The sequence below is a fragment of the Aristolochia californica genome, unplaced genomic scaffold (assembly GCF_029961685.1).
Source record: "Aristolochia californica isolate CCGP_79_NKW_82.1479 unplaced genomic scaffold, dmAriCali1.0.hap1 SCAF_4, whole genome shotgun sequence".
NCBI classification, from domain to species: domain Eukaryota; kingdom Viridiplantae; phylum Streptophyta; class Magnoliopsida; order Piperales; family Aristolochiaceae; genus Aristolochia; species Aristolochia californica.
Window position 1 is genome coordinate 31,578,878 of NW_027182103.1, and position 27,835 is coordinate 31,606,712.

General features: G+C 42.9%; 1 protein-coding gene across 2 annotated transcripts; it reads left to right on the plus strand.

Moving 5' to 3' along the window:
• Positions 1-27,835, plus strand: LOC137963658 (mitochondrial ATP-independent inner membrane protease subunit 2-like). Of its 2 annotated transcripts, none has more exons than XM_068810815.1 (5): positions 1-192; positions 26,054-26,226; positions 26,575-26,758; positions 26,996-27,105; positions 27,214-27,835. In XM_068810815.1, exons 1-4 carry the CDS (start codon positions 121-123, stop codon positions 27,071-27,073), a joined length of 507 nt encoding a protein of 168 aa, XP_068666916.1. In that variant the 5' UTR covers positions 1-120; the 3' UTR covers positions 27,074-27,105; positions 27,214-27,835. The 2 variants fall into 2 exon arrangements, with proteins under 2 accessions (XP_068666916.1, XP_068666917.1); XM_068810816.1 differs by having other exon boundaries at positions 27,217-27,835.

Sequence of the window (27,835 nt, forward strand, 5' to 3'; positions counted from 1 at the left end):
TTTTCAGCTTCGTTCGTCGGATACGTTTGCATACTAGCGTGAACTGTCTAGTTAATACTAATCTCTCACGCTATAAGAGAAGGGAATGCGGAGTTGGGTTGGATCACAATAGCGAGTGAGATGGTTTCGCTGTCGACTTGGTTTCGATACATAGCACACAAACTCGAGTACTCTGTTACTTTAAGCTGGAAGGTTATTTCTCTCTTTGCCCTTTTCAATGTTTACTATTTTCGTGTTTTTTTGCTGAATATTGTGCCTTTGGTTCAGTTGGTGAAGGTTTTGGAAGATAGGAGTGTTTTATTTTACTGAGTTTGATTCTTCTTTTTGTTCAATTTTGCTTGCTTTCCGTGCTGTCCTCTATCGACGAAAAAACATTTCTTTTCTTGTTCAGCGGAGGGTTTTGTTGATTGTGGCTTTACCAGGAGTCGTGCGATTTTGTTTATATTTATTTTTTGCTGTTAAAATGGCCAGAAAGTCACCTGGGCCAAGCCCTCAATCACTGGATACAACATTGAGCCGAACACCCTTCATTCCATGGCTTCTTGTTGGAAGACACCTCGAAGGGGCATCAATATAATTACCTTCTCCACGTCAAGGAGGTGGCAAGTGGGGTAATTTAAAAGTTTTCTCATAAGGACGACACAAGGGTATAATTATCTAAGAAAATGTAAATATACTTATGCCTTTTCCTTTTCAAAGTTTGTAACCCTAAGAGCATTGTAGTCATTGTATACTTCCTTCCATAGCTATAAATAGAAGCTCAAGGCATGGGGTAGATCATTAAGTCTCCCCTCTCTTCTCTCAAATTCGTCCTTAGAATTGTCTCCTCTCCCAAACTCTCTCTCTCCATCTCTCTAGCTAAGTTCTCTCTTCTTTCTCTCTTCTTCTTTCTTCTCTTCCTTTTTTTCCTCTCATCTTTCACTACCTTGGTCGAGGACCTTGTCGTGGGATCCTAAATTCAACATGGTATCAGAGCAATGGATTTAGGATCCACACTTCAAGATGAAAATTTGGAAGGCTCCATTGATCAAGCTTCACGTAGAGTTCTTCTTGTTGATGAAGTAGTTTTCTCTTGAAGCTGTACCAAGATAAGTTTTTTCTTATGAAATTATTGTTGATAGTTCTTTATCTCTATAAGATGATTTATGGATGGTTTTCTCATCTAATCTGAAAAAGAAACTGGTGATTATATTCTTCGTTTGGAAATTGGCTCGTCCATGGTAATTATGCTCAATTTTTATCCCCATGCAAGACCGATAGTGTTATTTCTCTCTTGCATATTATGCTGATGTTTGTGGCTGGAATTTTTGTATGAATCAAGGTTCACTATATCTATTATTGGCATCCAAGTTTATTATGAGTTAAGTGTTGTGGACTCAATAGCACACCGAGTCACACAACGAAGAAGACAACAACAACTCAATCAATAGGATTTAATTCTTATATTTCTTTGAGTAGGATTTATTTCTTATATTGTTTTAAGTAGGAGTTATTTCTTATATTGTTTTAAGTAGGAGTTATTTCTAATTACTTTTTATGTAAGGGCATTATGGGGAATTATTGTAACCCTAACCCTAAAACTCCTTGACGTGACCTATTTAAAGGAAAGGTATGAATGAAATAGGCAAGCTTTGAGATTTTAGAATAACCTAGTCTAAATAGGTCGAGATCATCTCTTGATCTCGAGTTTAGGGTTTACTCCAAAAATCCAACCTATCCTTCACCATCCATTGCCATCCATCTTCACCCAAATTCATCCCTCATCATCCATACTAAGAAAAGGAGCTTCCTACCCCTTTTCCGAGCCCAAAGAGAGGATCTTCTCTCATCACCAACGTCAACAAGAAGTTGGGTTCAATCCCCTCTTGACGAGCAGCAAAGGAGGAGTAATTCTGGTTCTTTCACGTGAGGGATTAGAGCCACTCTTCTTGCTGGGAATTCATCATGAAAATAGAGCAAGGACAACCATCAATGTGAGCCAAGGCTGCCCCATCAAGCTAGGTCTTCAAGTCCTAGAACGAGTTGCATCAAATCAAGATTGAAACCCTGATTAACGTGAGCAAAACAGGCATTTCTCCATTCTTTCTCCACCTGAATTACTTCCATTCTAGCTATAACTTTAGCACTAGAATGAGATCATAAAAAGGGAGATTGATCACTGGTGGAAGAGTACCCAAAGAAGGGACCTTTAACCCTCACCGAATCTAGCAACTCAGTACCAGTGCTGGATTCACAACTCCCACACCGTGTTACTCGATCCATGACCCGGGACCGTAACAACTTGGTATCAGAGCAGGGTAACATGAGGGATAATATCAGCAATGAAGAAATCCAAATCAGGATATAAAAGATAGAAGATAGCCTTGAAACAGCACAACCAGTGTTGGGAAAGGTTTGTGGTTTGGAAGAAGAGATGAGCCGAATCATTAGCATGCTACAGGAGTTGAGGATAGAGAGACATCAGAGTCCAGAGGTGAGAGAGGTTGCTCAACCATATCACAAAAGAGGGGAGCAGTGGCCTGGGCGCACTGCTATCCAAGCACCTCAGCATGGAGGCACAATCCCAAGGTACACCAAGTTAGAGTTTCCCTCTCTCAATGGTTTTGTGGATCCCGTAATTTGGTTGCATAGATGTGAAAATTGTTTTTTGAACCAAGGGACTACTGAATGAGATAAGGTGCAACTAGCCTCTTTCCATATGACAGATGAAGCCATGTTATGGGTGACTCAAGTAGAGAAAGAGAGACCGGGAATGACTTGGGGAGAATTTAAAAATCTATGCACAGTTAGATTTGGGCCTCCCGCCAACAGCAACCCCCTAGGAGAGTTAGTCCTATTGAGACAAACGGGTTCGGTGGAACAATATAAAAAACTATTCCAGGAAAAGTTGGCTCATGTTGGGGAGAGGGTATTGGTTGACCAGCAGGTCTCCTTATTCACAGCAGGTCTCAATGAGTATTTACGGCTAGAGGTAGAACTCCTTATGCCCACGGATCTAGCTCATGCCATGAATATGGCCTGAGCAATGGAACAACGACAACAGCTGTAGCAACGTAAGCCGGGTTGGTCGAGTGAGAGGAACACTTCCTCCACGTGGCAAGCGCGCCGCTATAATTCATCTCAGGGAGCATCTACAACAGCACCATTCAAACACACTTCGACTATGACTCGGGTAGCCGATCCCCGCCCTGGTAATTCCCTACCTAGCTTTATAAAAAAATTGACGAGTGCGGAGATGGCAGAAAGGCGGTCCAAAAATCTCTGTTATAACTGCGATGAGCAGTATCGGGTCGGACATCAATGTAAACGATTGTTTTGGCTTGAGGTGGAGGAGTCAGAGGATCCAGAGGAACCAGAGGATATTATCGAGGAGGAACCACCAGAGATATCCTTGCATGCTATTATTGTGCAGAAATCGCCTACTACAATGCAAGTTCGAGCTCATGTCATCGACCGCGAACTGGTGGGACTAGTCGACTCGGGGAGTACACAATTTTCTGAGTTTGACAGCCGCACAGCATCTCCAGTTCCAGATACACACTCATCCGACAGCCACCGTCTCAGTGGCCAATGGCGAGAAGGTCCCTAGCTATGGGATTAGTAAGGCGGTAACTTTTTCCATTTTATTTACTTCATTTAATGCGGGATTTTTTGTTACTCCCCTGGCGGGATTTGATATGGTTTTAGGCATTAAATGGTTACAAATGTTGGGGCCCATTCTGTGGGACTTTTCGGCTTTAACCATGAGCTTTGATTGGGCCGGAAGTCGGGTGCTCTTACAGGGTTGTTAGGTGGACAGGGCCCACCGCATACACACTTTGCAGACACAGGATCAGCCTGACAGTACTAGTGATGGTCTGGTTGAGGAGTTCTCTGACCTCTTCTAGGAGCCTTCGGGGTTGCCTCCCATGAGGCACTGTGACCACAGGATCTGTCTGAAACCAGGTTCTGAGGTAGTGGTCGTGTGACCATGCCGTTACCCACACCTTCAGAAGGACGAGATAGAGCGTCAGTGCCATGAGATGTTGAAACAGGGTCTTATTCGTCCCAGTCGCTCCCCATTCTCTTCACCCGTCTTACTTGTGAAGAAACATGATGGGACATGGAGGTTCTGCGTGGATCATTGGGAGTTGAACGTGCAGACAGTAAAAGACAAGTTCCCGATTCCGGTAGTGAATGAGCTTTTGGATGAGTTATATGGGTCGTGGTTATTCACTAAACTCGACCTCCGTTCGGGATACCATTAGGTCCGGATGCACCCCTCTGATGTCGAGAAGATGGCGTTCCGCACGCACCATGGCCACTTTGAGTTTGTCGTCATGCCATTTAGGTTATCCAATGCACCCTCCACTTTTCAAGCTTTGATGAACGAGGTATTTACCCCCTATCTTCGAAAATTTGTTCTTGTATTTTTCGATGATATTTTGATATTTAGCAAGTCGGTTGAGGAGCACTTGGCACACTTGAGGATTGTTTTCGACTTGTTAAGAGCACATCAGCTCTATTTGAAACATTCCAAGTGTTCTTTTGCGGCTTCACATGTGGGGTATCTGGGACACATTATCTCACATGAGGGGGTTACGGTGGATCCCGAGAAGATCCGAGCTATTCGCGAGTGGCCGCAACCACAATCGTGTTCTGCATTACGGGGTTTTCTGGGTCTTGCGGGCTACTACCGCAAATTTATTCAGAACTATGGGCCAGTGGCAGCACCATTGACGAGTTTACTCAAGAAAAATTCCTTTATTTGGAATGAGGGGGCCACCACGTCGTTTGTGGCACTCAAAGCTGCCCTCGCATCCGCGCCAGTATTACAACTTCCAACTTCGACGAATTGTTCGTGGTCGAGTGCGACGCTTCGGGCGTGGGCATGGGGGCCGTTTTACAGCAGTTGGGCCTTCCTATTGCGTATTTTAGCAGACAGTTGGCAGTCCGCCATCACAAGCTGGCAGCCTATGAGCGCGAATTGATTGGGTTGGCCAAAGCGGTCCAACATTGGAGGCCTTATCTCTAGGGCCGGGCTTTTCTCATACGCATGGATCACTACAGCCTTAAATTACTACTAGAACAACGTTTGACGACGTCGCCACAGCAGCACTGGATTAGTAAGTTGTTGGGGTTTGACTTCTCGGTGGAGTATTGTGCGGGGAGATTAAATAAGGCGGCAGATGCCTTATCACGGTGTTTTGAAGATCAACAGTCGGTCTATGCTATCAGCCAGCCGAGATTTCTCATCATGGACTTGGTGCGAGAAGCACATGCCACTAACCCTGCACTGCAGGAACTGCATCAGCAGATCTCAGAAGGGACAATGAATGTGAAGTGGTCCATCCAGGATTCACTTATTTATTACAAGCAGCGGATTTTCCTTCTACCTAAGTCCGAGAGTATTCTAGCTATTCTCTCGGCTTACCATGATAGTACACACGAGGGGATCCAGAAGACCTTGCACAGAATTCGAGCTGATTTTTATTGGCAAGCCATGAAACCCTCTATTGCGACTTATGTGGGCGACTGTCCTATTCTCTATTGGCATCCATTTTCATGACCGGTCTTTGGGGACTCTCTGGGCCCTTGCAGGCATATATGGCCCAACTTGTCACTGCAACCAAGCTTCTTTCTAGGATGAAATTCTCCTCCTCGTCCAGCTCTGTTATTTGCCTTGGCTCCTTGCCGAGAGACTTCAATGCTACCCTTCGCTACTCCGAAAAAAGCCCTCCCGCCAATAAAATTTCTTCCACAATGAGAGCCTTTCGGATCTCATTGGCATCCTCGAAGTCTCTGAAATCCCTCTCTCTGGCTTGGTCCAATGGCCAAAGCCCCCCAATCCTCTCCAAACTCGATAGATTCCTTGCAAATAATGACTAGCTTCAGTTTTTTGCAAATACATTGGGTCAAGTCCTTAACAAAATTGGCTCTAACCACTGGCCAATACAAATCAACCCTCACCCCCAGCTTGGGGTCGATCTCCGTTCCGCTTTGAGAACTCCTGGCTCCTTGACGGATCTTTTGTTTCTCAACTTGCCCTCTGGTGGCAAGGTCTTGCCCATCACCCCCAACTCGTTAGTCTTTCCCCATCAAGCTCAAAGCCCCGAAGTCCAAGATCCGCTCCTGGTCCTTAAATCACCGCACTGTTGTTGCCTTTCGGAAAGATTCTGTCCACTACCGCATATTTGAGCTATTAAGTTGGGGAGCCTTATAAACGCTCTATGCTGAGTCCGTATGCGGATTGACCTTCTCGGTAAGGTCACTGTTGGGGTTGGAAGGGGACAGAGCCCCCGCCCGGTTCACGATATATTCGCCTCAAGGTGAGAATACGTCATGTCTTTCACCGCTGCAGTAATTCACTATAAAGATGAAATAGTTTACAACAGAAATCGCACAAGCTTACAGGTGTTTTCTCAAACCTCTCTCTGGCTACTGCTCCAGCTCTTTCTCGGTGATGATAAAAAACCCTAATAGTGGCGTCCCTCAATTATAAAGAGAAAATTAGGGCAACCGTAATGCAAGAGTAAAATTCCTAAATTCACCTCTCTGTCATGGAGATCAAGTGATCATGGATACCCTCTCTATATCTAACCTTCTTGTGAAGTTTTTTACATATCTTTATTCAGAGGAGTCTTTCAACCGACATATCCTTCATCAGCTCGAGTTTAGTTGTATCTCCATTTTGGACGCTGAATACCTGGAGCATCCCTTCTCTTATGAAGAAATCGATTTGGATGCCCTTGGCCTGCATAAGGACCGCGCCTCAGTGCCAAACGGCTTCAATGGAGAACCTACCACAAATTTTGGGGAACAATCAGAAATGATGTGCATGTCTTTGTAAAGAACTTCCATCATGTTGGCATCACCCATAAATCTATCCGGCCTCTTTCATAGCTCTAATTCCAAAAAAAAATCAACTCAGCCCTCCCTCAAGATTTCAGACTTATCAGCCTCACCTCTAGCTCATACAAAATCATAGGTCACATTCTCTCTAATTGCCTCATATCCACCCTCCCTCAAATAATTAACCTTTGCCAAAGTCCCTTCATCAGAGGACGAAATATCCTAGATTCAGCAATGGCTGCCCATGAACTACTCGACTCCTTAAAAAAATCCAATCTACCTAGAATTGTATTGAAACTTGACTTCGAAAAAGCCTTTGACCGTGTCAACTGGAAGTTGATTGACCATCTTTTTGACCAAATGGGCTTTGGCACCCGTTGGAGATTCTGGATGAGAAGCTATATTTCAACTACGTCATATTCTATTCTAATCAACGACAAACCCTATGGTTTCTTTAACGGATCAAGGGGAATCTGACAAGGGGACCCTCTATTGCCTTTTCTTTTCACTCTTATTTCTGAACATTTGTCATCTATGGTCCACCTTTGCCAAAAGCTTTGGCTGGCTTAGCCCCATCTTTGCTGACCCTGCTCAGGATATCGCCCTCCTATAGTATGTAGACGATACAATCTTCTTTTGTGAAGGCACTATGAACCAAATCTCTCATATAAAGCTTTGTTCAATTTATATGAAATTTCCTTTGGCCAAAAAGTCAGTTGGACAAAGTCCTCCATCACAGGCTTCAATATTGAACAAAATTTGTTGAACTCTATGACTAGCTATATGGAATGCAAAACCGCAACTACTCCTTGCACCTATTTGGGCCTCCCATTGACCTCTGGATTACTGTCTAAATGTTCCTGACCCTGTTATTGAACGTTTGAAGGGTCGTTTGGCTTCTTGGAGGAAAATTTCTCTCCAAAGTAGGTAAACTTGTACTCATAAAATCCTGCCTTCATGGTATCCCCTGCCACGGTAAGCTTGTACTCCTAAAACTTGGGAAATTGCTCATTTCATGTTGTGTTGGTTATATCCTTTGGGCCTTATGGAAGGAAAGAAATAGCCGGGAATCCAATTTTAAATCTACCCATATTGAAATGTTGATAGATAATATTGTTGGCATTCTAACAACCTGGCTCTTGACTCGAAAGGAGTTAGTAGCCTCAACGACTCCAATCTTAGAGGGAACTGGTAGTTGGTAGCTGGTATGATGCATCATTCTCGTTCTCTGATTATGGCAATTTGTGCTTCCCCACCAGTGGGCCACTACAAACTAAACTTTGATGGCAGCGTTTTTGGTGTCTCGGTCCTGCGGGTTTTGGCGGAGTAATCCATGATGAAAATGGTTGTCTCCTTTTCTCTTTTGCTGGAGTCTCCGACTCTACCACTACAAAACTCTTTGGACTGCTCAATGGGCTTCAGATCTTCCAAAGCCATCTCGTGGGCCCCCTCCTTATGGAAGGCAACTCTAAAATTGTCATACACTGGTGTGTAAAGTTAACCTTTTCTCTCTGGCGACATTGGGATATGTATTTTGATATATGTAATTTAATTTCTCTTCTGAATTGTAATTGGAAATACATCCCTAGGTATGTCAATCATATGGCAGACACTTAGGCTAAGTTGTGTTTCACTCCAACACCTTGTTGTGGAGGAAGACCCACTTAGTTAAGTTTGTATTCTTCTTCCTCTTTTTTAATAGTTTATACATCATTATTAAAAAAAAAGAGGTGGTAGAACTGGCTTTGGTTCGTCACGGTCAGAAAATCGGGTTTGCACTCTCTGCGGTGGATTGAACTATCTGGTAGATACTTATTGGAAGCTTCATGGCCAACCAGACTGGGTCACTGCCAATCAAGCCTTGGTTCAAAATGAGAAAAATGCAGACTGATCTGAGTCGCAAAGAGGCAAAAAGACTATCACCGATGATGATGCTGAACTCTTGCAGAGGATGAAAACTCTGATGAAATCCCTTCCATCTTCTCCTGCATCTTCAACTACTGCTGCTGTCACCACTGCCTCAGGTATGATTTCTGCATATCTTGGCTTTAAAATCGCCGACCTTGCCAACACTTATCTCGGGCACTAATTATGCCTTCCTGCTCAAGTGGTTGTGGAGATTCAACACTTCTCCTTCACTGATTTTGTGCTCTCTGGTTGCTGCCAAAGTTGGTCAGTGTGAGGGCTGGTGGTTGGAGTGTGGCAGCCAGCATACTCTTGCCAATCTGGAGGAAGATCTTTCTCCTCCTCCAGTTCTCTGCCTTTGTCAAATGTTTTGCCGTCAATGGTCTTTGGACTAAATTCTGGTCTGATTGGTGGTTGGGTGATAAACCGTCAGATGCTACCTTTAGCTCTCTCCTGGGCCTCGCTAATACCCCATGGCCTTGGTTGCTGATATTTGGCAGTAGTCGCGAAATTGGAACTTGCAATTTCGGAGGGGACTCACGGATGCTGAGGCAATGGAGGCCTCAAGTCTTCTCTCTTGTATTCCGGATCAGCTCATCTGGACCCCTTGCCCAAAGGGCTCCTCGGTCGCATAAGCCTACAACATTATTCATGGAGTCACTACTCCTCGCTCTAGCCACCCAGCAACTTCGGTTTGGTCCCTCTCTGTGCCTTCTCGCCCCAATTTTTTCTTCCGGTGTGCTTGCAATAATAAAATCCTTAGATCAGATGTCTTACTTAGGCGAGGAGCGCAAATACCAGACCCCTCTTGTGCCTTTTGCCACACCTCTCCGGAATCAACCACACATGTGCTTCTCAACTGCCATTTCGCCTAGGAAATTTGGGCCAGCCTTCCGAACCGAATTGGCATCCAATATTGCGTCTCTTGTGACCTCCCGTCTATGATGCGCTCTCTCACGGGCTCTCGGCTTCTGAAGCTTGGTAGAATGCTTGTCTTCAACTCTACGGGTCATATCTCCTGGGTACTCTGGAAGGAGAGAAACAAAAGGAAATTTCAACTTAAGGCCTCCAGGCCTCTTCTCTTGTTGATTCTATTGCTGACCAGGTTTCTACATCCTTATGAAGAAGGAATTCCTCCACTTGCATAACTTTCATGTTTGTGGAAACTGGCATCTTGTTGTAGCCATGTTTGGCCCCACTTGTTCCCCCCGCTATGGAAGTCTGGAATTCTCCTCCACCCGGTAGCTTCAAATTGAACTTTGACGGCAGCACCATTGATTTCAGATCAGTATCCTTTCGGAAATTTTAAAAACCACACCCCACTTTTTTTTTTTTTTTTTGAGAAGAGTTGTAAATGTATTCAAAAAGAAAAATTACAAACCTAGAGACTAAAAAGACATTTCCTCCACAACAAGATGTTGGAGGGTAACGCCTTTTTTCGCTTGAACATCGGCTAAATAATTAGCGGATCTTGGAACATGTTTCCAAGTGCATAATAAAACAGAAGTTAAATTACAAATTTCATCAAAAATCTTCCAATGACGCCAAAGAGGTTTTGATGGCTTGGAGCACCAGTTTATAATAACTTGAGAATCCCCTTCAACCAAGAGAGCACCGTCTTTTTTTTTGTTTGAAGAGCTTCAACCCGTTGAGCAAGCCATGTAATTCCGCACAAGTAGAGTCTGACACTCCAATTGGACCCGCGTAAGTGAAGAGAAGATTTGCTTGATCATTGTGAATTACTCCGCCAAATCCAGCTAGGCCCGGACACCCGAAAGCATTTCCATCAAAATTTAATTTAAAGTGTCCAGGAGGAGGTCTAGTCCATTATACCATAATAGGAACCTTCGAAGTAAGAGACATATTCGCAACATTTCGCCAATTTTCCCTCATATTTGTTGCTCTTAGATCACAGAATTCTTTGCGAAGGAGAACCCAAGAACTAACTTGACCGACTATCTGATCACAAAGAATATTCCGAGGAATAGCTTTCTGATTGAATTTGCGATTGTTTCTTTCTTTCCATAAATTCCACGCAATGTGTCCAACACAACAAGATATTAAGATTTTCCCTAACTTCAGAAGACGAGAGCTAACCAAAGTTAAAATAGTGTTTTGCAAATCTGACGAAGGGCAATATAATAAACTGATTTTGTCCATTAATTTGGTCCAAATCTTATGAGCATATTCGCAATGTAGAAGCGTGTGATCTGCTGTTTCAGGAGATGTGTTGCAAAATGGGCATTCTAGATTGGGAGTATTAATGCCTCGTCTTTGCAAAGCGTCAGAAGTTAAGATTTTCTTACGACATACCGTCCAGATGAAAAACTTGATGCGAGGAGGAATCGGGAGCGACCATGCAAAAGCAGCAGGATGTTCTGCGTGGAGAGGCGGGTATGAAATCATATGATGGTACGTTGAAGCTGTAGAGAACATACCTTGTTTGTTGGGCGTCCAGATGAGTGTATCGGCAGAGTTTTTTAAGGCCACACCAGAAATTAAATTGATCAGACCGGTGGCTTCAACAGCTTCAGAGTCATTTAATGCTCGCCTGAGATGAAGATTCCAACCACCCGTAGACTGCCAATGGTCAGAAATCATTGAGTTACGAGATCTTGACAGTTGGAATAAAAGAGGATAACTTTCCTTTAAACAACTAGCCCCTATCCACCAATCCGACCAGAATAGAGTATTTGTACCACTCCCAATATAGCATTTGACGGCAGATTTGAAGGTAGGTAAGAGTTTGGCAATTTTCTTCCAAACGGGGGATAACTTGTAAAATCTTCCCCTTTCCGTCCACCAGCCATTCTCTTTTCTGGATTTAATTGCAACCATTCGGCGTCACAATAGATTGGGTTACATGTTGAACTTCCAAATCCACTTTAAGAGCAGAGACTTGTTTGTGGTAGCAACGTCGCGAATCCGGAGGCCCCCCATTACAATTGGTTTACAAACATCTACCCATTTTACAAGATTAAACTTTTTTTCCCCATTTGGCCCATCCCATAAAAATCTTCTTTTCAAAAAATCAATTCTATCCCGAATAGAAGCTGGACAATGGTACAAAGATAAAAAATAGGATGGAATTCCATGAAGGCATGATTTAATTAGAACCAATTTACCAGCTTTGGATAAAAATTTTCCTTTCCAAGAAGCCAGACGCTTCTCAAGCCTCTCAACGACCGGAAACCAGGAATTTTTCGAAGGCAGGAACGGAGTCAAAGGTAAGACCAGATATGTACTTGGAACTGATGCTACCTTACAACCCAGATAGTTCGCCATTGAGTTGAGAATAGAGGCATCAATATTAAATCCAAAGATTGTTGTTTTTTCCTAGCTTATCTTTTGACCAGATGCCATTTCAATGATGTTCAAGATTGCTTTCATGTGTTTTATTTGTCTCATGGACCCTTCTCCAAAAAAAATAGAATCATTTGCAAACTGAAGAATGGGAACGTCTTGGATTGGATTAGAAAAAATAGGACTGAGCCAACCTGAACGTTTAGCAAACCGGATCATAGAGGTAAGGTATTCTCCAATGTGAGTAAAAATAAATGGAGAAAGGGGGTCGCCTTGTCTGATCCCCCTAGAAGCTTTGAAATATCCTTGGGGTTTCCCATTTACCAAAACAGAATAAGAAGGAGAGGAAATACAGCTCCTCATCCAAAATTTCCATCTTGTACCAAAACCCATACGGTCCAAAAGATAATCCACCAGTTTCTAATCAACCCGATCAAAGGCTTTCTCAAAATCAATTTTCAGAACAAACCTAGGAAGGGAAGATTTTTTGAACGAATCAAGAAGTTCATGAGCTGTTAGAGAAGAGTCCAGGATGTTTCTGTCTCGGATAAAAGCACTTTGACAAGGATTAATTACCTTGTAAAGGACAACTTTTAGCCGATTAGCCAATAGACGCCCAATAATTTTATATGAACTGGAAGTGAGACTAATAGGGCGAAAATCTTTAGGCTCCTCCGAATTTGTTTTTTTAGGAATAAGTGCAATAAAAGATGCGCCGATTCCAGAGTGAGTAATTCCCACTTGGTGAAAATATTGAACGAAGGCACAAACATCATTTTTTAACAGGTCCCAAAAACAGTGATAAAACTCACCATTAAAGCCATCTGGTCCGGGGGCTTTATCTTTAGGAAGGCCAAGCACAACCCGTTCAATTTCTTCTGAGGAGAATGGTTTTTCAAGATCAACAGCGTCTTCAGTTGAGATGCGCTCGAAGTCGAGTTGATGGATTTTTGGTCTTCTGAAACAGACTTCTGAATATAGCTCTGAGAAATACTTCACCAAAAGGTTAGAAATGGAGGCACTATCCGTTACCACTTGGTCTCCGTTACAGAGAGCAGTGATACGGTTAGTCCTCCTGGCCGAGGCGATGGAATGGAAAAACTTTGTATTTCCATCACCCTCAGCCATCCAACGAAATCTTGAACGTTGTTTCCAACGGACAGATTCAGAATGAAGAAACGTAAGGTAAGGTATTCAGCATTTAAATTATTTCTAATAAAAAAATCAGTAGGAGAGATTAACCTCTGTTCCTCCAGTAGATCCAGCTCAGAAATGCGGCGGCGAATCGAATCTTTCTGGGACGCAGCAGAAATTTGGTGAATTTTATCCCACATTCTGATCTTTGTCTTGAGGGCTTTGAGTTTCCGAGGGAGGGCCAGCCCGGGTTCGAATGATTTTCCAATTCGAGCCACCACGATTTCAAAGAAGGGATGAAAGCCTCGGTTAATAACCAGGCATTCTCAAACCGAAAGGGAGATCTTTCCCATGCAACAGGCCGAGAATTGAGTTGGATAGGCCAATGGTCAGATCCTATTTCGTTTAGGACTTGGCCAGAGGTGTTGGGAAATAGGAGGTTCCATTCTATATTGGCAAAAAATCTGTCCAATTTAGACAAAATGGGGGGGTTTTGACAATTTGTCCAGGTGAATTTTTTCCCCGATAGAGGAGCCTCCGAGAGAGCAACACTATTGATAAAGTCAGAAAAAGCTCTCATGGTTGATGAGGTTCGGGAGGCAGGAGGACTTTTGTCAGAGCAAAGTAATGTCGCATTGAAGTCTCCTCCAATGAGCCAAGGGAGGTCCCACAATTGGACAAGCTGAAAGATTTCCTCCCAGAAAGATGCTCGGTCACGGTAACGAGTAGGCCCATATATATGCTAGGTAGAGCCCAAGAAGTACCGAGGTTGTGATCCCGGAGCTGGAGGCCGATTGAGTATCGCCCCGGAATGACGGAAATAGCATCAAAAGCAGTTGGATCCCAGATGACAATTATGCCCCCAGAATGGCCAATTGCACCCACATGCGCCCACACTGGGTTGGAGTCATACCATAAATTACACACAATTGAGTAATCAAAAGACTGTATCTTCGTTTCAAGAAGTATAGCAATTTTTGGTTTAATATCAAAAAGCGCTGCTCTGACGAGGGCACGCTTGGCCAGAGAGCCGAGACCTCTTACATTCCATGATAGAACGATCATGGGGAACGGTGGGAGTTGATATTTCGCTCCACAGCGCCAGCTTCAGAGTATCCCACACAAAAGATGTTGGCAAGCTCCGTCATTTCTGAAAATTCTTCTCGAGGAAAGTCTTGTTCCTATTCCAACAGGAACAGGAGGAGCTCATCCCGCGGATTGGGAGTGAAGGTCTTGGCTAGGGTAGATTCAGAGGTTATACTTGGGGGGAGGTCGGACCAAATTGGAGGGATTCTAGAAGGGAAAGCAGGGGGGAGATCGTACCAATCATGGGTAAATTCCAATGGAAGGACAGGAGGGGGGTTTGGAGGGGGGGGGGGGGGGGGGGGGGGGGGGTAGTGTCTTTGATTTTATCTTTGTCAGTGTTTTTTTCGGAAGGTGCAGGGTTGCCGAATTTGGCTTTATTTTTCCCTGCTTCTTTTTTTCTGGAATAGGTATACCGGAAAGGGGTGTTGGCGATTTGTTTTCCAGTATTGGTGTGCAAGGGAGGGGTGAAAGTTTTGGGGTTTGGGTTTTCCGTGGTGTCCGAGTGGGGGAAGATAATACGAAGGGGGGTGGGGCAGAGGATAGTGGGAGAGTGAATATATAAGGGGGGAGGGGAGTAAAAGGGGGGTTCGAAATCCCTAGTGGATTCATTAGAGAGGAGGGATGGGCTTAGCGGGGCTCGAGGGGTGGCCGTATAAGGGGAGATTTGAGTCAGAGAGGGAGGGTCTGATGGGACGGCAAGAGGAGCGGGATACTGGGATGGATGATGTGTGGGATACTGGGAAGGATGATGTGGAAGGTTTGAGGTCGGGGGGGGGGGGGGGGAGTCGCAGAGGGTAATCCTCGATAAGGAGCCAAGAATGTGGGTGAAAGTGGGGGGGAAAGGGGATTTATCGAGTTAGAGAAGCTGCGGGACGGGAATGTCAGGCGAGGGGTACGGTTTCGGGAAAAGTAAGATTTAGGCGGCGGAGGGGAGGGGAGGGATTTAAAAGTGAAAAGATGGGAGGGTGGTGTGATGTGGACTGAGAGGTTGACGTATGGCAGGCGAGTGGTACTGCTTCGGGAATCGAGGAGCGGCGGAGGTGAAAAGGTTGATGTAGAAAGGAAAGGACGGGGCGACGGCGTGATGTAGACTGAGGGGTTTTGGAAGTTGACGTATGGCAGGCGAGTGGTAATGGTTCGGGAATCTAGGAGCGGCGGAGCGAAAGGGGTTGATGTAGAAAGGAAAGGACGGGGCGATGGCGTGATGTGGACTGAAGGGTTTTGGAGGTTGATGTATGGCAGCCGAGTGGTACTGCTTCGGGAATCGAGGAGCGACAGTGGGGAAGGGGTTGGTGTAGAAAAGAAAGGACCGGGCGACGGTGTGATGTGGACTGAGGGCCTTTGGAAGTTGATGTGGTCAGCGGCTGTGGATTTGATGGTTGAAAAGGTGTTTTTTTATGTGTAAAAGTATGGTGCGGGGCTCGAGGTTGCCAGATCGGAGGGGCATTGGAAATGTCATTGGTTTGAGAGGGTGGTGATGGTTTTTGGTAAATGGAGAGGTAGGTATGTGGGGGAAAGTGTTTCTTTTTTTGGTTTTTGCTTCGAGGTGAGGTAGAGTTTGACAGTGATGGATGTGAGCATGGGGAAGTAATAATCCCCTTGTCAGGATGTGTCTGTAGATCAGGTTGAGAGATCCTGTCAGATTTTGGATTTGGGGACTGGTGTATTGCAGATGTTTTGGGATTGGGGATTGGCACTGTGGCCAAGGGCGATTTCAAAGATGGGATTTTTTCGGCGGAGGCATTTATGTGGATTGAATTTTTTTCGACGGAGGCATTAAGAGGGTTACTGTGAACTGGTGTTGATTGGACTGTTTCGGGATATGGGGATTGATTTTGTGAGGTTGGACTTTTTTTTTTTTTTTTTTCGGAACCCATGTCTGATTGAACTCCGAGTGATGCTTCCGAGTCAGCAACTGGCGGATCGGCTCAGTCTGGGTTGTGTTTCGTGAGGTTTCTTCCGAGTTGGCTGCCGGGAGGGTTTCCAGATCTCCGAATTCCATGGAGACCCAGATCGTGGTTTTTCCACAGGAGATATGAAAAAACTGTAATCCACTTACCGGTGATTTTGGCCGGATGAAAATATTTTCTTTGTGAAGCTGCGTTGGCTGGCTTTCGGCCCAAATAATCTCTCCGAATTCTTTTGTGAGGCATTCCAGAGTATGCCGACATCGGATTTCCACCGGAAGACCTTTGACGATCACCCATTGCCCCGAGATGGGGGCTGTGAGTTCTGGGCTCCAATTGGTCATGTGGAGGATCATTGAAATAGTCTCTGTCTTCAGTGAATGTAGTCTCTTGTGGTCCTCCTCCGAATGGCAGTTGATGATCCAGCTCCTCTCATGAGCTTTGATGATGGCTGTGGACATGATATTTCGTTTTTGCAGCCATTCTTGGAGTTGTCTTCTGGTGAAAACATTTTCCGGATCTTCCAAAAGCACTGCCAGGGACATTTTGCGCTTGCCCTCAATTTCAATGTGGGCTGGCAGGGATATAGAGAATTGGTTTTTCTGGGGTGAGAATTGGGGGAGTGGTATTGGTGGTGGTGTTGGACAATTGGTTTCGCAGACCTGAATCTTCTCTGGTGGAGGATCCGGTGGGAGCGACAGAATTGACTGGTGTGAAGCGCTGGGTTGTGAGTGGATTTTTGGTGGGGTGGCTAGCTGCTGGAGAATTTGATCAAAGCGTTTCCAACCCATTCCAGAAGTAGAGGGTTGTGGGAGAAAAATCATACCCATTATCATTTGGCCACGTCTTTGGTGGATGACGCATTGAAGAAGTCCTCCATGATACTAGCTGTGTACTTGGAATTCCAGATCGCCGGTGAGGAGTGATCTGCTGTATTTTCTTCCCGTGTTTCCTAATTGGACTTTCCTGAAAATGTCTAGGAAAAAACTGACTGCGGAGATCGGGAGGGAGATGTATGATTTTTTTCGCCCCTCTTGTGCATGAATCTGGATGGCCTCCCCACTCTTCTCCTTCCTCTTTCGAAAAGTCAGCTTTGCTTTTCCATTCCGGAATTCGTATCTGGTCGGATCCTCCACAAGGATCCTTCGGCGTGAGGATTTTGAGATTACAGTTTGCCATCTCTCGCCTGAACTATCTTCAGAGTCAATAACTTCCTTTTTCCCTCTTTTCTTCTTCTTTCGGTTGTTTACCTTTTCGTTGCTGCTGCTGCTGGTGCTGCTTCCCCAGACTGGTTCGATCTTCGCCTCTTCCTGGGTGCTGTCCTACTAGAGGTGCTGGATCAGAGAGAGTGGTCGTTGAGTGGGAGTTACTTCGTTCCCCAGATGGTTGGTGGAGGAAATTACTCCTTGACCGACCCCTCGTCCAGCCATAGAAACAATTTAATTATACAACAAATATTAACATAAAGCTTATCGAATATACATTCCAACATACCACACCCCTCTTTCAACTTCAAATTTGATGAACTAGGAAGCAATTCCGAGACCAGATTTTGCCTCGGAAATCAAGCCTACCCACTCCTCGAGTGCGCAGGGTACGCAGAACGAGATTCAGTCTGTCCCTGCTTCTCTTGAACAGTGCTCTGATTATGGCTGTTCTTCTAATACCGGCAGTGGTATGGCTGATTTTGAAAATTCCGAAAATATCCTCTCTTTTCTCCACCTCTTTTTTCTCACCCTTCCCCGAACCCGCCAAAGATCTGGTACTTGATTCCCATTTCCAGAGATACCCTTCCCCCCAGAAAGACCATCCCAATGGCCCTGACACGCAGTATGTTGAGCTCGGTAGATACAAGCAGGGTAGTAAATCCCGGAATACAAAAAACCGAAAGGACTCTAATATCAGTCTTGAAGATAGCTCCTCAAGTCAAACTAAGGACCCAAATACTCTCTCGGGAATTGAGCCTGATATGGACTTTGAATCTATAAGAACAGAGAGGCTGATGGAATCCACCCAAACTCTGAACACTCACATGGAGGCCGCCAATGTGAACTTTTCCAACTTAATTTCAGAAATACCCTCCACTCCACCCTCTCCGCCTATCCTGACCAAAAATAGAAGAAGAAGAAGGCAAGTGGAAACCGTCCTACAGAGGAGACAATCTAACAGACTTGCTAAGAAGAAGAACATGGTTAAAACATCTCCCACTCCAAATGATAGATCTGCTCGTTTGGTGAAGGCCCTCCAAGTTCAAAGTCATAAATATGACGAAGAAACATGGCAAAATATGATGAGATTGGCAAACATATTGGGGGTTGTCTACAAGGGTCAGTTACCGGGAGACAATCACATCAGGAGTACAAAACTGAGGTAGTAAATGATTCTGCTCTCTTGGAATGTCAGAGGTATTGGTGCCGCCTGGAAGCGTGACATGATATCAAGCTTCCTCGCTCAATTCAAGTCTTCTATAATAATCCTCCAAGAAACCAAATGCCAAGAAATGACTGATGCCATCGCAAAAGAGCTCTGGTCGTGTCCCTTAATTAAGTGGGAAGTTGTGGATGCTATTGGACACTCAGGAGGTATTCTTCTAGCATGGGACTCGACTCTCTTTGACTCTATCAACATCATTAAGGGGTAGTATTCACTGGGTATTCAATTTCGAGATCTCTCCTCAGGGAAACTTTGGTGTGTGGGAGGAGTATATGGTCTGACCAGATACAGGGATCGGAACTCTTTTTGGGAGGAGCTTAATACTCTTAAGCAGAATTGGAATCTCCCGTGGATCTTTGCAGGTGATTTCAACGCTATCAGATATTGTCATGTAAAAAAGCCTTCGGCAGTCCGAATTTCGGCCTCTATGCGAGGCTTCTCAGATTTTATTGGGGGGTGTGGGCTGGACGAGATTCCCTTATCTGGGAAGAACTACACGTGGTCAAATGGACAACAACAACCAATTTTATCCAAACTAGACCAATTCTTGGCTTGTCATGACTAGATGTAGATGTTTGAGAACGTCACAGGTAGAGTCCTCAATAAGGTGGGATCTGATCATTGGCCTATTCTGCTGACTACCACATTTGAAAAATGGGGACCCACCCTCGCCTTTCCGATTTGAAAACTCTTGGCTAATGGAGGAAAATTTTGAAAATCTTATCAATGATTGGTGGGATGCGGGGCCAAACCTTGGTAGAATGGAGTTGGCGTTCCCTCTAAAGTTGCGGTACTTAAAAGAGAAAATTAAAGAGTGGGCCAAGAGTAGACATACTTCTTTGTTAGCTGAGAAAGGATCTCTTATCTCTCAGATTGAGGCACTAGTCTTGGTGGAGGAATAGAGGATCTTAAATTCTGATGAAGTCTCACGCCGAAGCTATTTAAACAATAAGCTAAATACCATCTTGCACCAAGAGAAGTCCGGTGGAAGCAACACGCCAGGTTTAGATTGTTAAAGGAGGGAGATGCAAATACAAAATTTTTTCATGCCATTGCCTCGGCAAAAAGGAGGTCCAACCGAATTACCTCATTATGCATCAACAATGAGGTAACATCGTGTCGGACCTCAATTACTAACGAGTTGGTTCAGTTTTTTACAGGTTTATATTTGGAGGAGTGTACCAACAGGCCGAGGTTTCAGCACATCAATTTCTCCCGAATCTCCACAGCAGCCGCCTCACTTCTTGAATCCCCTTTCTCGTCTGAAGAAATTGAGCAGGCAGTATTGGGCATGGAAAGCGACAGAGCCCCGGGTCCTGATGGATTTAATGGAGATTTTTTGAAAAAGTTTTGGCCCAAGATTAAGAAAGATATCAATGCTATGATCGAAGGCTTTTACAGAAATGGCATAACATTCCGCAGCATCGGTGCATTTTTTGTCACTCTGGTCCCAAAGAAAACAACTGTGGAAAAACTAGAAGATTTCCGCCCTATCAGTTTGGTTTCGAGTGCATACAAAATTATTGCAAGACTCCTAGCGCATAGTTTAAAGATTTTGCTTCCTCTTGTCATCCACAAAGGGTAGGGCGCTTTCCTCAAGGGAAGAGAAATTTTAGACTCCGCAATGGCTGCGCACGAGCTTATGGATCACTTCAAGCGTAACCAAGAGCCGAGAATTGCCCTCAAGATCGACCTCGAAAAAGCCTTTAACCGCGTTAACTGGACCCTGCTTGATGAAACAATGGAAAAATGGGATTTGGAGAAAAATGGCCTTTTTGGATAAGAAGCTGTGTGGGCTCAGCAACCTACTCCTTGATCCTCAATGGTTTGGTATGCGGTTATTTTAAAGGTGCGAGGGGGATAAGACAAGGTGACCCTCTATCCCCACTTTTATTTAACATAGTAGCGGAATTTCTCTCAGCTATGTTCTATTTGGCGGTTGACCTTGGATGGCTCTCCCCAACCAACTCTCAGCAGGCTTTCAATATACCGATTTTGCAATATGCGGATGATACCATAATATTTGGTACCGGTGATATGGATACTGCTAGGAGGATAAAAACAGTATTAGGGCTCTTTGAAAATACATCAGGTCAAAAAGTTAATTGGAGGAAGACCTCTCTCATAGGTTTTAATGTGAGCCCAGAAGACCTTGAAGAGATGGCAAATTTATTTGGATGCTCTACGGGTACGCTTCCAGCGAAGTATCTTGGTCTTCCTCTGTTTCATGGGGGAATTTCCCAAAGTCTGTGGATCCCAGTGGTTGAAAAGATTGAATCCAGGTTAGCCAGTTGGAAGGGGCGTTTACTTAGTAAGGCAGGCAGACTAATTCTCCTTAAATATTGTATTGTTGGCATTCCTAACTATGCTCTATCTTTTATGCCTTGCCCATCATCAGTTTGCAAAACCATAGATAAAATGAAAAGAAGATTCCTATGGAGAGGATCAAGTGACTCTTTCAAATATCATTTGGTCAAATGGAATGAAGTCTGCTTACCTAAAAGATTGGGAGGATCAGGGATTCGGAAATCAAAAGAAATGAACAAAGCCTTACTGCTTAAATGGATTTGGAAGTACAACACAAATTCCTCCAATCTTTGGAAGGATATGGTTCAAGTCAAGTTGGGCTGGAATATGCCATGGTGGATGGCTAGAGGAAATCGGAGAGGACTATCCTCAATATGGAGATCTATTTTTTTGCTTCTTCAGATTTTCTCATCAGCTTGTAGGTTCTTTGTGGGTAATGGCAAATCTCTTAAATTCTGGGATGACTGGTGGATAGGACAGGCACCTTTACGAAACTCTTTCAGCATTCTTTTCCTTCTCTCCACTCACAAGGAAATTACAGTTGCAGATGCTTTTGAGGGAGGGAATGTGAACCTACACCCCCAAAGGGGTTTATCAGACACGGAGGCCATGGAAGCCAACAACCTTTTAGATGCTTTGAATCATGTCAGAATTTGGCCTTCCAATGAAGACAAGCTCATTTAGTGGCCTGACAAAAGTGGAAAATTCTCAGTTGCTTCGGCATATGGATACATTAACGGTTGGGATCCGACGCAAAGGGAGCATGACATCAACTTCGTCTGGAAACTATGTGCCCTCCCTAAGGTAAATTTTTTTATGTGGAGTGCTTGTCAAAGTAAAATTCTCATGGCTGATGTGCTCAGAAGAAGAGGTCACACATCTATAGATCCACTATGCCCTTTCTGCCACAATGAAGATGAATCCAATAGTCATACTCTTCTTCAGTGCCAGTTCTCATGGATTGTGTGGACCTCTGTTTTAAGCAAATTGGAGATTCAATTTTGTATTGTTGTCAATCTGATAAGCTTTTGCAAGTCAATCTTGGGATATCCCCTTCCTGGCCTCGACAAATTGATTATCTCAGCTTGTGCTTGTTTTGTTCCAGGGGGGCTTTGAAACGAACGGAATAGAAGGCGGTTTGATGCTACAAGCGAATTTGAGGCTAGAGTTGTTGACAGAGTGACAGGGCAAATATCAACCTGGCTATTGACAAAAAAAACCCCTCTCCTCTTTCAAAGGCACCGGCATTCGAGACAACTGGAGCAATTTGGTGAGGATGCACATTGGAGCCAAAATCACAGTTATGCAGGAATGGACCCCTCCGGAAACTGGCTACCTAAAACTTAACTTTGATGGATCTTCTCTTGGCAATCCCGGGATCGTGGGATTTGGGGGCATCATTTCAGACTCATCTGGGAATCAATGTTTTTCTTATGTTGGTCCTTTAGGCATATCCGACTCAGCGTCGGCTGAGTTACATGGCCTTCTTAATGGACTGCGGGTGTTCATAGACAAATGTAGTGGGCCTATTCACATTGAAGGGGATTCCAAGGTGGTGATTGGTTGGTGCCAGTGCAATACTTCTCCCCCATGGACGCACTGGGATGTATTCCAGGAGATTTTGGATATTGTATCTTCTTTTTCTTGTATTTGGTCTCACATTCCGAGATCTGCAAATTCGGCAACAGATATGCTTGCCAAGGAGGGAGCTTTCCTGCAATCTCTTTTTGTAAGGGATTTGCTCCCTCCGCCTTTGTAATTTTTATTTTTCCTTTTCTTTTAATAAAAATACATCTTCATAAAAAATAAAAAAAAGACGGCAGCACCATTGGTTGTCAGGCTCTACGAGCTTTGGTGGTGTCACCCATGAAGGCAATGGCACCCTCTTGCTCTCGTTCGCAAGCCCCTTGGGCATCTCAGACTCTACCTCGGCTGAGCTTGTGGGCGACCTTACCATGTTTTGGGACTGGTTCTTTGGTCCCCTTATTGTTGAGAGGGACTCCAAGGTGATCATTGATTGGTGTGACAATTCCATAACACCCCCATGGAGGCATTGGGATGTCTTTTTAGCTATTTGTAGCATTACCTCCTTCTTCAATTGGACTTGGGCACATGTGCCTAGATTAGCCAACCACCTTGCAGATTCTCAAGCTAGACGAAGCACATCCCTTGAAGCCTTTGATGTGTTGGAAGCTCCCCCTTTCTAGGTTGAATTTTCTTTCCGTTTTCTTGTCTTAATAAAGTCACATTTTTCATTAAAAAAATAAATAGAGGCTCATTGTACTCAAATTATATTAAGATAGTAAAATATTTATCTTTTCCAGAAATTCAATAGAAAATAAAGAGGTCATAGAAGATTCAAAAATGAAGTTTTTTTTTATGTCAAATTAGGTATCAAATTAAAGCTCTTTGAGTCTATTTTCTTAAGAAATAAACGGTTTGTGATTCTGATCTATATAGTGGGAGATATTGATTTCATAAGTACTAAAAGTCCTATTTCAAAAAAAGTACTAAAGGTCAGTTTTGTAAAAAAATTCTCTCCTTTTTCCTATTGTTTTTCCTATTATCTCTCCATGCATTGGTGTAAATTGAGTTTCCTTTTCTCCTAGAATCCTAGTTTTTTAACCAATTTCTCATTTAATCAGAGAGTTTTGGTCAAACTTAATCACTCCATGATGTGATCGTTCAAGGTATGCAAAATTTTCTTGCTTCGATGTTGTTTTCAAGTTTTGATTTTTTCTTACTTGGTTGTGAATCTTTTGCATCATCAACTCCAAAAATTGTGGTCCCCCGAAACAAAAGTTATATTTGGGCAAATTTATTAAGTTCTACTATTATAGTCTCTCCTAGTTTTTTTTTTAAAGGTTCATATTTTATATTCGTTTGGAAGTATGAATGTTGCATAGTCTCTTCATTCCGGTTAAATATGTTTTCCTCTAATATTTCTTCAGTTTATTTTCTTGTGTTTTCATCACTTCAAAGCAATGCCTAGACTCACTGCCTAAAAAGTTAGGAGTGTGCCCAACATCTTGCTTTAATAAAGTCTTTAATTCTTCACCCAAGAGGTGATTTTTGTTTGAGTTACCCTTAAAAAGTGAGTAGTCTATTTGTTAAGCCGTAAAGTTGGCCCTTTTTTGCCTTTGAAATTGAGTGGAGTGTTTTCATATTATGACCGATTTGACTAGTGTATGGATATTTGTCGTATGACTAGGAGTGATTTTCTTCTCCTACATTGTGTTTTGCCCAAGTTGGGTCACTATGTCCTTTTTATCTCCTACTTGAGGTGGAGAAGTAGAAAAAGAAGTATACGAAAGAGGTATTTTGTTCCTCATATTGTGGTAATTTTTATGTGACCAAAATATTCAAGAAAGGGGGAGAATAAATGGTGAAGATTTAACATCTATGAAAAACTTAGAGACTGAAGACCAAGATTAAAGACCAAGAATTTTTTTCATTGCAAGCTGAAGTTATAAACTCCAACTGGAGGGAGAGTGTTAAAGAGCAGGTATGGAGGAGTCTTACATGACTCTCATAGTATGAAGTCTCACAAAGCTAGAATTAATATGGAGTCTTGTAGGAGTCACAAGAGGATATCTCACAGAAGAGTCCAGTTAGAGGTGTTTTAGTTATGTTAATCTTCTATTTATTTACAGTTCTTAAATTGTTCTAGGACTTATCTTGTAATGTCGGTTCTAACTGGGATAAGGTCATTTTAATTGTAATTGAGTTCACTTGTTTCCTCTATTATAAATAGAGGTTCATTATATTCAAATTACAACAAGTTAATGAAGTTTTTCACTTCTCCAGAAATTCAACAATAGTAAAGTTGACTGAGCAGTAAATTCCTTTGTGTTGCTTCTATTCTATGGAGTTTGAAACAAATGTTTTCTTTAATTGTGTTGAACAAAATTTGCTACTCATTTTAATTTTTGCTCCAAATTCTATGCATATATATCTTCCACGTCTAAATTGTGTGACTGGTTGACTTCTTTGATTGCTCAACATCTGAGCTCTTCATGGGAGTTATATTTTGGCTCTTCAATGGCCTAAGCTTTCAGAAGGTTGAGAATTTACCAAATTCTCAACTTCCAACAAAAGCACCACGAGGAAAATTATTCCAGGCAGAGCTAACATACCCCTAATGTACAATAATATTGTAAATCTGATATCTTCTTTAAAATATAGGATGGCCTGTAAACTTGTGGGCCCTGTGGATTTATGACTTGGAAAGTCTTACCTAGTACAGTTTTTGAAAACCATAAGCAAATAAATAATTTATTTGGGTATGCATACTGTTGAAGAAAGACTGGAGAGGATAGACTTACTCGTCTACATGCATCTTTGTGTGGGCCTCTGAAGGTGTAAGGCGAAGTCCTTTGAAACTGGAACCATCTGAAACATGAGTTGGTAATTTTTCAGCTCTTCCAAAGTAGTAGCCTCTATGATTCTAAGTTTTAACATTAAACGAGGCAATTCACTATTGTAGCAAGCTTTTGGCAGAGTCGAACTGCTTTGGTGGATCAAGCTATTTGTTTCTTCTGTTATCATTGGATAAATTAGTTGTGGGGAAACCCCAGACAGAGGCTTTACCCTCTTTCTCTCTATCAGAACCATTCTGTCTCCATCGCTTGAAGAAAAATTTAGTATCTCATACTAAAAGTCTCATTGATTTTGTATCATTAATGTATATGCAACTTGCTGGATGATCATCCTTTGCAGCAACCATGAAGCATAAAAATCACCAGACTCTTTCACTATCTTTTCATCGACAGGCTGAAAAAAACCTGTATCCAATGCACACAATCTGTTGCACCTACCATTGGTAAACTGACAAGGGTCTTTCTGTTGGATGCATTGCCTTTTCTCCTCCCTGTTACTTAGCTATATAGTGCCTTCCATTTTTTGCTATTGGAGAGCAATGGATCCATATTCTGCTTTATTTTTGTGATTCCATGTCTGTTCGTTCTTACAGTTTTTTTGATGATGAAAAGATATTCTTCAAATTTAAATGATTGAAACATAGAAAAATTACACCATGGAGACTGAACATATCTGAGTGGTATGACTGTTTTTCCTCTTAGTAACTGTAAAAGTTTTATTCTGTAATTCGCTTTCTAAGTCTTAGTGAAATTTGCATAATGTTGCAGCATTGTAAAATAGGTCAAATTACTGAAAGAGAAGTTGGGGACACCATCTGGAGAAATGTATTTCAAGGCAAATTGACATACCTGCATTGGAACAGAGGTGAAGAGATGGCACCAACAATAGCAGCCCAGGGCGGGACTCTTCTTGTTCGAAAATTGCCTTACGTGGATCCAACGTATTGTCACCTTTCCAATTATGTTGTTTCATTATTTGAAAAAAAATATTATATTGGTTCATCTGGTTGTCTTGCAATATTGTATTTCTTTGGTTGTGGTAGAAGGAGATTGTTGACACAATAAAAATACTTAAAAGTTTCATAACGATGTGATTGGGTCGCAATTTGATTGTCAAGACAGTTCATGGACCGTAATTCATCACAAAAAGAGAAATGAAAGAAAAAGGTTCACTGGACGTCATATCTGACATTATGGTCAATCCATTTGGTAGCGATTTTTCTAAGTTTTATCTTCACTTTCGTTCTTTTGCTAGTCTGGTGGGTGCTTATTGTTGCAGTCTGTGACAGGAAAGTTTTTGTTGGAGACCTTGTTGTTATGAAGGACCCTGAGAAGCCAGATGATTATCTTGTTAGAAGGTTGGCTGCTGTTGAAGGGTATGAAATGGTATCTAATGATGAAAAAGATGAGCCTTTTGTTCTTCGGAAGGACGAATGTTGGGTGTCATCAGACAATGAATCATTGAAACCGAAGGTATCTCTTCTGCTCACATGTTCATAAATATGTGATTGTTTTATTTAACTGGTTCGTTAGTACATTTCTAGTCGACATAAAAATGAGGTTCATTATGTTTAGTTGTCCAAATGTTTTTCCTTGCCCTCTTCCTTGTGTTGTTCCCAGTCAGTTTCAATTGGAATATGTTTAATTACAAATGTGGTTGAGCCTAAACTGTTTTCTGCATATTACAAGACCTTTTTATTATTTTTTTAGCTGGAAGCTAGGGATAGCCGAACATTTGGGCCCATGCATCTGGAAGATATTGTTGGTAGAGTCATATATTCATTATGATCAGCTGTGGATCATGGTCCTATACAAAACAGGTAATTTGATACAGCGCACTTATTTGTTCTACAACTCCTGTCAGTTTTTTGTTTCCTCATCTGAATTTCTGAATTGTGCTGCCTTTTACTTCATGCACATGTATGCAGCAGTCGTTTTGGGATGTACAAGGATTCACCAGTGTTGGCGGTGGAGTTGGATGTTGATGAGATGGCAAAGAATCACAAAGCATAGGATTTTTAAGACAAGCAAAAAAAGAAACAAGAGAAGGGGTATGGAGGTCACCATGCATTTGGTGAAAATAAATGGCATTTTGATATTACGTTTTTCTTTGTGGGTTTTGGTAAATGAGGACAGTCGGGTTTGGAGTTTTTCTTTGAATCTGTGACTGAAGATGTGGTTGTACTTTGAAGCATATCTACCCACATTATTGAGAGAATACGTGCCGTTATAGTTATTGTAGCATCAGGCCGGTAGATTCCTGGAACGAAGCTGTGAACACTTCTCTTTTATCCAGTCTATGGCAGGTGGAGATAATGAAGAGTTCCTTATGGTTACTGTAAAATGCAGATAGATTGAAGAGTTACTTACCGTGAGAATTAACCTATTGCTCATGTAAAAATTTCCGCCGTTGCCTCTTTCTTTGTCACTGTTTATGTCAATTTTCAGAACCTGCCGTCCTGAGAGATCTCTCTCAAATTGCTCTGAAAGGTATCGCTTAAATCAACAAATGGCTTAAATCTTTTGTTAGAATCCCCTGCTGTACAGCTA